Source organism: Callospermophilus lateralis, chromosome 16 (assembly GCF_048772815.1).
Source record: "Callospermophilus lateralis isolate mCalLat2 chromosome 16, mCalLat2.hap1, whole genome shotgun sequence".
NCBI lineage: Eukaryota > Metazoa > Chordata > Mammalia > Rodentia > Sciuridae > Callospermophilus > Callospermophilus lateralis.
Window position 1 is genome coordinate 48,377,452 of NC_135320.1, and position 12,106 is coordinate 48,389,557.

The window sequence follows — 12,106 nt, forward strand, 5'->3', positions numbered from 1 at the left end:
GTTCTCTTGTTCTTAAGACTGTGCCATATCCCACTGCATCTCCTCACTTCTTCCTACTCATGCAAGGGTACCATGCAATGCCCATCTTGTGGCAGTCAGGGATTTTTGTCTCTATACACCTACAATTTGAGTTTGATGATAACGCCTCGACTGGCTTTGTTGTCTGTTGGAGTTGTTATTCTTGGGCTTTTTTTTTTTGTAGATATTCTATCTAGTTTTATGTAAAGATTTCAGGATTTTCAAAACTATCCTTCCAATATGCCCATCTTCCCCAATCCTCCTGTTATTGTTTATCTGGTTTCTATACTTCTGTGATTCAGAACAAAGGATCAGGCCTAGATATAATGCCAGACTCAGACTTGAGGAGAAAGGAGGAAATATCAGCTAACACATCTGAAGATCTGTAGAGAAAGGAAGAAAAAGGAGTTAAATCAGAGACAAAGAAAGAACTTTGGAAAGTGTCTAGGAAATGAAGTACTCTGCCAGGAGACATGGAGGACAGCCTTCATTAAAGACAAAAGAAAATGCAAAAGATGTGGTTTAGATTTGTAAATTGTATCCCATATATTATCTTGGATAAGAAGCAAATCAAGAATGGGTAAACTTTTTGATTAATTTTTCAGTTGAACCCCACATTTTAAATGTGATTAACTCCTCAAAGACTGAATTCATGGGTCATAGCCTCAATACAGTAACTGATAATTATGAGAGGTCGACATTTTTTAGAATGGAAGGTAGTAGATGTATAGTAGAAAATATATGTGAGACAGAACTCAGGAAAATTAATTTCTGGGGAAAGCCTCTCATGTGGAACACCAACTATGCATTTATCCTAGCGGTAGTGCCAAGGTAACCTCTTCTCACAGCAAACAAACCCAGATCTTGTGAGTGCTAACTAAAGCTCTGTTCACTGCACTTGGTAAAATCCTTTCTCTATTATGTTAATAGCAGTAATAAACTTGTATCAACAACTGTGGGTGAGATGCCACACTGTGTACTTCACATACCATGGTGCATTTGCCCCTCAAACCATGCTTATGACAACTAGTCTTACAGTTCAGCAAATAGGGATGTTGAAAGACGCGTAGACTCAGAAGCTGAGAAAGAAGTTTAAAGAATCTAGAAAATGAAGTGCTCTACCAGGAGATAAGGAGGACAGCATTCATTTCTCAGTTCACATTGCTGTCAAGTGACATAGCTATAGATCAGAACTTCAATGTGACCATCCTCAGACCCAAATTCTTAACTACTACACTGTTATTAGGTACCTGTGAGTGTGACCCAGGTCTTTACCTGTTGTCTATTAATCTCCAGATATGGGCTGATTCCAAGGAAGACCCCATACTTACACATGAGCTCATTTTCCTAAAGATCCACTTGTTTGAAGATGATTATCTCATAGCAGAATGGATTCATTCTTTAGAAAAAGGCATCTAGGGGGCCATAGCTTCTGGTGTGAGACAGCAACAGAAGGAGCCAGAGAAAAGAAGCCTACACAAAATAAATCGTTAAGAACCTTGGGATAAGCATTTCATAATGCTCACAAAGGTCTTAAATAATATAACTCATCTCTTAGGTATTTTCTGATTTCAAACAATGGGATATTTAGCTAAAATTCAAATATTGATTGTTTAATAATACTTTGTTCCAAAATTATAACTTTGTTCATGTTCTCACTAATTTGAGATTCTAATTCACTTAATCCTTGAGAATCTGTAGTCTGAAATTATTTTGATCTCTTGTTTTGCCATCTAAGATCCAAAGACATATCTGGGATTAAGCTTTGTCCATTTTTAAGATAGTTATGGACCAGTTCTTTATTTTTTTTTCTTTTTTTAAGTCAAATTTGATAAGGTATTCTATCAGGTTGGAAAAAAAATGTAAGAAATAAAGAAAGAAAAAAATGTGCTATTTAAAATAAGAAAGCCCAAGAATATTTTAAAAGAAGTGGGACATAGGTAATGTGTGCAAGCTAGTTAAGATTTAAAAAAAAAAAAAAAAAGTAACAGTTTGAGGAAGGATAGAAAAAGATAAAGAGATAACGTTATCTTTGCAGAGTGGTTCTTTCCTGTTTTGGAATCTAGCACAGATGCCTCACACAAGACTGGTGAAAACTGCAGGAGTGTGGATCAGAAGGCATTTAGAAGCAGTGCCCCCTGCTAAACATGATTGTATCTGACTTCTTAAACTAGACACTAGACTGGATGTCGCCAACTTGATTAATTTTCAAATAGGGCAAACATAAACAAGGAAGTCTGATGCTCTGATTTTCCTAATTAACTCAGATGATTCATAGTGGGTTAATAACTAAGATCTCCAATCTTCCATCAACCAGATGGGCAGAGCTTGCTTTCTGAGAAATGATCTGACAATTAAGATGCATAGGCAGTCCCCACAAGAAACCTCATTTTCAAAGTACTACGCTTTAGGAAATGCGAATATTGAAATGTTTACGTTCTGGCTTTCCACAAGCAAAAAAAAAACGGAAGTATTAATGGTACTTGTTAACCAATATATCAACTGTCAATTGTGATTGACAATTTTCAATGACTTGAATAAACGTTGTTGAGATCTGAGAAATACCCTGTTAGCTTTCATTTGGCCACATCCTTTCTCACAGGCATGAGGGAATAAACTGCAAAAAGAAAAAATAGAGGCAGAATCTGGATATTGTATTTCATCTGTACAATTGCTTTTTAGTGCTTTCTTAGACCCGTAAATGTCCTTTCTACCATTCTCTTAAAGGAACTTGCGTCTTACACCAAAGTATCAATCTTCTGGGGAGTTAGCAATGCAAAGATCTCTTTTTGTATCTTCACAACCAACACATTTGTTGAGAATAAAAAGGGCCAGGCTTTGACATTTTCCAGCTTGCTATCTATTTAATTTTCCATCTGCTTCTTTCGCCACTGCCTTCCAAAGGAACATCTGCTGCATATCTGAAAGAAGGGAAGGAGATTGGATCTGTGCCGCCTGCGTCTGCAGTCCCAGAGCTTGGGATCCAGAGTAAGGGAAGGGAAGAAGACCAGCAAATGGTCCAGAAAATGAAATGAGGACAAACAGTCTGCTAAGAGCAAAGCTGTGTTTCCCTTTATTGTGGAGCCCATGTGACCAGGCAAGCTGGGCAGCAGCAATTGCAAACAGCAAGGGCCAGCTGCAGGGGCACAGCTGGTGATTGGTGAGGGGCAAGAGCAGCTCCCAGGGCTTGACATTCCCTCCGGTGCCTTCATCTCCACATGGTTTCCTGTTCCTCACATATTCTTTAAGCATTTATGAGGCAGCTGCTGCGAGCCAGACTTTGTTCTGGGCATTCTGGAGATGGAGATGAATACGACATAATCTTTTACCCTTAAAGCACTGAACTAAAATGAGGAAGAAAGACAAGTAAACAACAGGTTACAATAGAAAATGACAAATCATATGCCCTAGGTAGGGAAGCAATATTACAGGAATGCACAGGAGGGGAAGGAACTGTGTCTCACAGTGTTCAGAGGAGTAAAGGCGATGTAGACACGGTGCCATGAGCTAAGCCTCGGAGGATAAGTGGGAATATTAGAAAACAAGGCTTTTTTCTCCTTATCACCATGGGGCAGCACATAGCAGCTAACTTTTATAAGTGATTCACAAAACTTAATCCTCCAGAGCCTTATCCCCACCTAACACCGCTCTCAATGTCAAGGCATCAATATTTCTGTCAAATACATCTACAGTGGGGATGCGGTACTTCTTAATGTTATCTGGAGAGTCACAAGTGGGGAGCGTAAACTCTCATCAATGTGAGAAGAAAGTGTCATGATAATTTTCTGTTTTGCTCCATAGCACAATGATGGCATAGCCAGTTATCTGATTGTAACTTTTCTTAAATCTCCGGCTTTATTTGCATCAAAATCTTTATTTTTAAAAGCACAATAGGAATATGATAAATTCTTAGGGCAGAAGTTTATCTGCAAAACAATCAGGTATGGAATGAGGTTCTACTCAAGGCACCATGAGGAAGACAGACATTGAAGACATGACCTTTGGGTCTAAGAAGCAGCAATCTAGTTGCAGTGACAGAAGTTTTTAAATTGGCTAACTTTCTATAGCTGTGACATGCCAATGACAGATATTGAACATTTAAAAAAGAATAAGGCAAACTCTGTTTCATTGTTCAGTAGATGTATGCTTCTTTCACTTTTCAGAGCTGCCTATCAACCAGTATAAAACTTTTTACCATTTGCTCAGGATTAGTCATAGTGTATGCTGAGATGCAAATATGTTTGGCATAATATCTGATTATGCAATTATGTTTTGTTTTTATTTTAATAAATTTTCTTTTAAAGATATGTATTTGCAAAAGGGAAATAACTGGAGAGTCAAACACAGGCTCTTTTCTAGCAACATATCTTCTATCTCTAAGTAAAATTTTCCTTGATTTCAGAAAATACATTGAAAAGTAATTTTTTGAAATTTTTATCACCAATAAATAGTAAGCTATGTAATAGTAAGTTATGAATTTTAGTATTTTGTATATTTTAACTTGATTTAGTTCACCAAAAATCCTTATAATTAAGGGCATGCAATATTTTGTCTTATGGTTTATTTTCTTAAATGGAATTTAAAGACACTTCAATTTCCCATTTTCAAATAAGGCTACTAATAGGGCAGATAAGAAAAATCTTGATGTTGTTTACCTGAAAAGAAAGGGCTTAAAGAGAGATTGATGATTGAAACCTTGTTCTATTTCAAATTAAGAAAGAAATGAGATTTCTCTATGACATTAGATTTCTTTGCTAAAAGAACATATTCCAAAATTGATACAACAGGCCATGTTCTTATACTTTATAATTTAGAGTCAATAGGAAAACAGAATATTTTTTAGTTGGATTGTATGCTGGAGGTACTTAGCCTATTTATAAGTGAGAAAGCTGAGACCTCGAGAGGTTAAATAACTAAATGTTGTGGGGTTTTTTTGTTTTAATTTTTTGGATTTATAACAATGCCCTGAGTTTCTCTGGTGTAACAAGACTCGGGGCATTATCTTGTCATGACAGTCCTTTCAGTTTTGTATTTTGAGCCACAACAAATAAATAGAAAGAAAGAAAAATTTTTTGTTTAGGGACAGAACCAAATAAATCTTTTTTCCTTGGCTGAACTTGAATATATACCATTCCCACTGAAGAATAGAAAATCAGATTTCACTGGCTGGTCCTATGAACTGAAAGAGCAGTTCTGTTGCCATTTCATTCTTGCTAACCAGGTTTTCCTCCTTGGTTCTCCCTGAGACTTGAGAAAGTGGTAGACTTACATGGTGGTACAATTCACAGCGCCCACTTACCTTGCTGAGCTCAGCAAGTACTGCCACTAAGACCACAGCGATCTGCATGTAGACCCAGAGCTGCAGGAATGAATGATGCTTTCCTGGCTGAGACAGTTGCGAATGAGCTTCAGGTGAAATTACTGAGAGGGACATGAGTAGATTTAGTAAACCTTTTGAATATTCCAAGACTAACATACTGAATTTTAAAACGATCAGCATCATTTCCTCTGGATTCATCATAATACATATTAAGCATAATAAATACATCAAGAGGGAATTAAACCAATTGCTGAAACGTGACTTTTTTTGTTGGTAGTAGAGAAAAAACAATACTGTGGCATGGTCATCATTTAACTAAAACATGGAAGGAACCCTGGCAGCCATACTCCAATCTTTTCTTCTCATAGATTATTGTTTCCCTTTTCTACCAATGTCTATTTCATAATTATTCTGGTTTGGTTTGGTTTGTTTCTTTTACCTAAACTAGGGACAGGTGCAATGAGAAGTTATCTAATCCAGCCTTTTCTGCAGCTCTTTCATGCAATTTCTGATAAGTGGATAGGCCATCACATTTTTCCCTCCTCTCCACCCTCCTTTTCCAGGATCAGTCCCAGGTTGAAGGGTACACAGAGGAAAAGCTATTCCTGGTTATTCCCCACCCACCCCCATACTTCTGATTGCTTTTGTTTTGTTGCCCTAGGACTATCAAGAAGCTTCCAATTTGGAACAATTTGTGACTCGATTTCTGTTGAAGGAGACATTGAATCAGCTGCAGTCTCTCCAGAATTCCCTGGAATGTGCCATGGAAACTACCGAGGAACAAACACGTCAAGAAAGGCAACTAAATGTTTTAATACGATGTCTCTTTAGTGACTCTGTGTTTATGGAAAATCAGTTGATGGTCATTGTACTCATACTAGTGAAAACTAAACTGAGAATTCATAGATTTAAAAGAAATGACAAGGACCTCCACTGGGTGCTTGCTTTGTTATTTGCTTTTAAAAAAAAATCATTCACTTTTTCTTTTCCTGTCCATCATCTGTTCAAAAATTTTCCATTAAAAATTCATAGATGGAGAAGACATTAAAAGACATGTGGATGATGTTAAGATACATTTAACATGATGTCACTCCTTAAGGCATGAACACCAAAAGTAAGCTATATAGTACCAAATGATAAATATCATAGGAAAAGGGAGGGAAATTGCCAGTGGGTTTTGGACAAGTAAAAGATTAAATACAGACAGAGGATAAAAGTCCATTTTGTAGAGTTTCTCTACAACATTTAGACTTGTCTTGCAAAAATGAGTAGAAAACATGAGAAAGGACATTACCAATTAAGTGAACCAGGATACACTGGAGAGACTTGAGAATTTAATAACCCTAATTATTTTAGAATATGGAGAAAAATGAACAATAGGAAATATTTCAAAATTCAGTGCCACCAACAAGTCTTACTGAGAATAAAAATGATATAATATCTATAAAAATAAAGGCTAAAGGGAAATCTGTGTAATAAATGTGTAAAGCAGACATGAAAATAATTCTAACCAACAGTTGGTGCTTTCTTGAGTTATTGTTCATACCTTGCAAGCTAGAGAAGGTCATGGCAAAACTCTTGCTCTTGCAACATATTTTAGCTGCTATGTCCCTTTAAACCTATGGATGTGCCTTATCTACCTTTTGCATCCTAAATTGGGCAGAACAACACAGTAAGTTTTTTGAACAGGCTGATCATAGACTGCTTTGTAAGACCAATTTTTGTAAACAAATTAATGGATACATAATTATTAGGACATCTCCAAAAATAGTGAAATTTTCAACCATGTGTTTACAGTGTCAAAATGAGTGAGCACCACCAAATTCTAACAAAAAAAGCCTATAATTCCTGAATTTAATGAGCTCCGTGCAGCTGATGAACACAGGGATGCACCCTTCCATGGATCTGTGCATCATTCTTCACAGTACAAATTCTCTCTTCTTGCTGTGTTGGGTGAGTTCATATCAAATGGCAAAATGTAACAATTAGTTTTAGAAAAGCAACAATCCAACTCCCCAGCTTTGAGCAGAGGATAACTGAATGTCTTGAAGCACAATGGAATTGATTTCATGTTCCTAATGAGAATGTGACGCCTCTTTTGTTGTTTCTTTTGTTTAGATTTTCTGGAAATAAAATGGATTCTCCTTTTTTTAGAATCAATCATTTGCCACCTGAGAAGAGGTTGAAAAAACCTCCGCCCTCCTCTTCACCTGTACTTCTGGTTTCCTTCTCTGATTTCTCTTGCAAACTTGTTCTGTGCATTTATCACCACACAATGAATGTTTAATGAGCAACTGTTCTTTGTGTTAGGCCACAGGCTAGCCTTGAACTCTTGTGATTGCTGCCAACAGCTGCATATCAGCTGTGCTTATTGGAGAGGAGGATAATAATACAAAGTTTAAGGAAAGTGGAAGAAACCAGAGGGTTAATGAACCTTTCATTCCTAGATTTCTTGCTCAAAGCCAACTTGAACAAAGGGGAACTATTTTGCAGGTCTAATGTCAGTGTGGAGAGTGCTATTGTCTGCTATTTGACTAAGGTTTCCAGAGACGCCCAAATCCCACCCCAAATTTGTGATATTCCTTCTTGGAGGTTTCTAAATAAATGCATAAACAAGCAAATTTTTAAAAAGGTACCACTCTGGGTTTGTGACCACAACATCCAATGTGAAATCTTTCATGAACCAGAAGCACATGAATTAACCCCAGTCTGGAGGGGCTGTGTCTCCTTTCCCAAGGCTACAACTTCCTATTGGCTAGCTACCCAGAACCAAAGTGAGGAAAGCACCATGGCCCACACCAGTGAAACAGAAAGCAAAGCTGTCCTTTTACCAGGATGTCCATCAAGATGCCAGTGGAAACCATTCTGGGGATAAAAGATGAGCTGAGCCATTAGGATGAATTTGAATGGCACAAAGCCATCAGTAGCCTCACTCATCCCATCTTACCCACCTCTCATCTGACTGACTCCTCGTAGCTTGTTTGGTCACTGGAAGATATTTTCTCTGGAAGCCTTTATTGCTCTCAAAAAAGAAAATTTCATGTCTCCCACTTCTCTAGCAAGTTCTCCCAAGGTATCCTCTATTCAAATCTATTCATCCCCTTACTTAGTCATCTCCCCCATTAGACTTTGAGTTTCCAGATGGCAGGAATTTTACATTGTCTCCCTCCACTTGGTACAACTTCATTTAAATATATGGCACTGAATGAATGCAAGAGAATTCCAGGTAAAGGGAGCCCTTTGGAGGAGCAGTAGTGACAGCAAAGTGACCAATCTAACTGGCTTTGGGGATTTGAAAAGATCTAAAAATAGCCAGATGCATTCAGACTTAATTCTACCAGAGATTGTCATTAATAGTTGTTAACAACAGAGCAATATAATGAAACCAAGGTTTAAGGAAAATCAATCTAACAATAATATGTATGTAGGAGACATTTGAGAAAGAGAAGAGAACACATGTGGAGAAGAGAGGTTAAATCAGTGTACCCCAAAACTCATCAGTCAATGATGTAAAGAAAGATTCCATGATGTTCTGCATAGAGAAGGACTGTAACCCGCAGGCTTCATTAAAATCCCTAGGGTTATAATAATATGCTTCCCTTTCAGCATCAACATTACTCTGAGATTTAATATCTGTGAAACCTAGAGATACAAAGACTTACTGAGATATAGCAAATTTGAAGAAGTCATCTATTCTATCTCACAGCCCCAGTGCAGAATCATCCTGTATCATTCATCCTGTGGTAATGAGTTAGACATGCCGTGTTGGGCAAAATGTCTGTGTCTATTCATGTGAAAATGGCAATTTCAGAGAGAAGGGATGTGTACAGCTGGAATGCCACAGAGGTGAGATTTTCAGATGGCATCCTATAACGATCTTTGTATCTGTCCTGGCAAATTGACTAAGCAGGAGCCACTTTAATTCCATGTCTTTTGGAAGAACCTAATAGCCAACGACAAGAATAATCATTACATGATACTGAAGTTTCCCTCTAGAGGACCCCTGTCTTCTTACATAAACCTCTCTTTCTCACAAAGTACGTTCCTGGGAACTCAGTTTAATTACATGTAGATTTCCTTTGTGCAATGGAATCTGCAAGTCTGATCTTTTTTTTTTTCCCCCAGAATTCTTCTCCATCCAGGGATATGAGTGATTCTTTTTGGGCTTGGAAGTTATATTCCTCTTCTCAATAGCTGTCTATTATAGAAGTACAGAAAAGCTTTAATTTAAAAGTGATCATAAAGCTTCACACAGTTCTATTCTTGTAGCTTGAACATAAAGAAATAATCACCTATTCCTGTGACCACCAAAGTTGCCAGAAAGTTGGTTTCTCTTATGCTTCAGGAAAATTCATAGAGATTTAGTTAAAGATTGGAGATCAAACATATATGATTTCTTTTGCTCCATCCCTAATCCTTAAAAAAAAAAAAACACAACAACAACATTAAAAGCACCTGGAGAGTTGGGGTTGTAGCTCAGAGGTAGAGTGCTAGTTGTCTAGCACATGTGAGGGACTGGGTTCGATCCTGAGCACCGCATAAAAATGAAATAAAGGTATGTGTCCATCTACAACTAAAAATATTTTTTTTAAAAAAAGCACCTGGATATAAAGCATTATCCCTGAAAAATAAGGACAGAAGAGCCAGAGAAGCAGAAACTTGAAACTGGAAAGAGGATGAATCTGTTGGAAATTGATACAAAACTTTGGAAACCTGAAACTTAAGCAGGTGTTGTAAGAAACAATGCAATGTAGTGGGTATCACAGAAACTCCAGAAAATCTCAAAAATTGGCCATGCCATATGCAACTGAGAGTAAGGTGAAAGAACAGACATGTTGTTAGAAGCTGTATAATCATTGCCCCTCCTCAATCTAAAGAATCCAGGAGCTGCACTATCTCAAGGAGGTAGGCAGATGTAAACCTGGCACAATTTGGACTCAGGGCACAATAATAAAAAGTGAGACCTGGGCTTAATATTTCTCCACTGAACAGTAGATCTGAAACCTCCTATGTTAATTACCCTTTCATCGCTATGACAAAACACCTGAGAAAATCAACCTCAAAGAAGAAAGATTTATTTTGGCTCACCATTTCAGAGGTTTTAGTCCATGGTCACTTGGTGCTGTCACTTTGGGCCTGTGCTGAAGCAGAACATCAAGGCAGGGAGTGTGGTGGAGCAAAACTGCTCAACTCCTGGCAGCTGAGAAGCAAAGAAGAATGAGAGGGGAAAGGATTGGAACAAAATATAACCTTAAGACAATTCCTCAGAGACCTACTTCCTCCAAAAACTAGACCTCATCTCCTAAATTTTCCACCACTTCCCTGTAATTTGACCAGCTGGGGACCAAGCCTTCAACATATAAATCATAGGGGAACATTCCAGACCTATACTATAATACTTCCTTTGCATGCTCAGCTTCCAAATTATTGATAGGTAGGCTCATGCCCTCCAGTTGGGAGGCTATTCCAAATAATCTATTAATCCAAGAGGAAAGATGTTATGGTACCTTGGATCAGGGTCCCCTGATAAATGGGCCCGGCCAGTCCACTCCATGATGGAGGCTATGAGTGGGCCATCCCCACCATGCACACAGAGGTCCCAGTCAGCCTTGCTGGTCTTCCCTCTGAAATGTGTGGGGACACAATCAAATGAATCAAACATATTTGAAAGAAACAGAGGAAACATATTTTTCAGAGATCAGAGGCAAACTTTCAAAAGAAAATCATCAGTATCCTCAGAAAGCTAATAAGCAATACCACATTTATGAATTCAGGACAGGATGCTTTTTTAAAAAAAAAAGACATTCAGAGCACACAAAGGAGCCCTTGGAAATTATCAGTACAATTGCAAAAATGAAATTCTCTGAGGAAGATTTCAGTATAAAAGTATAAAGAAATGAAAAACAGGAAATAAATAATAAGAAAACTAGAGGGTCAGTCCAAGAGGTTCAATGTTTCCAAAATAGCTTTTCAAAAAAAAAAAAAAAAGGAGAAGAAAGAAAGAAATTATAAAATAATGAAAAGTGAGACCTGGGCTGAATATTTCTCCACTGAACAATAAATTATAAAATGATTGAAGGAAAATTCTCAGAATAAGAACATTAGTTTTTAGAATTCTAGAGACAAAGTGTGCAAAAATCCCCAGAGAGAAAAACCGGGTCATATACAACTTATCAAGGAAACACCAGACTTTTCCATAGTGACCTTATAAAGCAATTAAAGGATATTTTTCACCCAAACAAGAGAGTCAACTAAAATAAAAATGGCATACAGGAAAAGGAGGGAGGGTTAATCCAACAGAGTAGAAGAATTGAAGGTTTACTCCCTAGCTGATAGATAATAAAGATTTTTAGATGGGTAAATTAGTATTAGATTTATCTGCCTATAACAGAAAAAAAATATTATCTATAGTGACTTAAATACATAAAATTTTATTATTTCCAGCGACAGCTAGTGAGGGCAGCCTAAGGCAAGCATGGCATCTCTACAGATTTACCATTGATCTTCTTCCTTTTTCACATCTTAAATAAATGTCTTCTATTCTCAAGTTTGCCTTGTGGTCCAAGATTTTGTTGACATTCCAACCGACATATCTATATTCAAACCGGCAAAGAATGAGGAACAGAAAAAGACTTTCCTGCCACTGAATCCATCCTTTGAAGCAGCCTTTTTCCAAGTTCCACATATATAGCATTGGCCTGAGCTTTATGTATTGAGAAGCTAATAGATAAAGCCTAAAATAAAAAAAAAAAAAAAGATGGAAATTTA

At 37.3% G+C, this 12,106-nt stretch overlaps 1 protein-coding gene across 1 annotated transcript in view; it reads left to right on the forward strand.

Annotated features, from left to right (window-relative positions):
- The window catches only part of Necab1 (N-terminal EF-hand calcium binding protein 1), a 147,775-nt gene that overhangs the window by 109,072 nt on the left and 26,597 nt on the right, over nucleotides 1-12,106 (forward strand). The window contains exon 6 of the mRNA XM_076836128.1: nucleotides 6,000-6,136. Coding sequence (XP_076692243.1) covers nucleotides 6,000-6,136 — 137 coding nt within the window. The remainder of the gene's footprint in view (nucleotides 1-5,999; nucleotides 6,137-12,106) is intronic.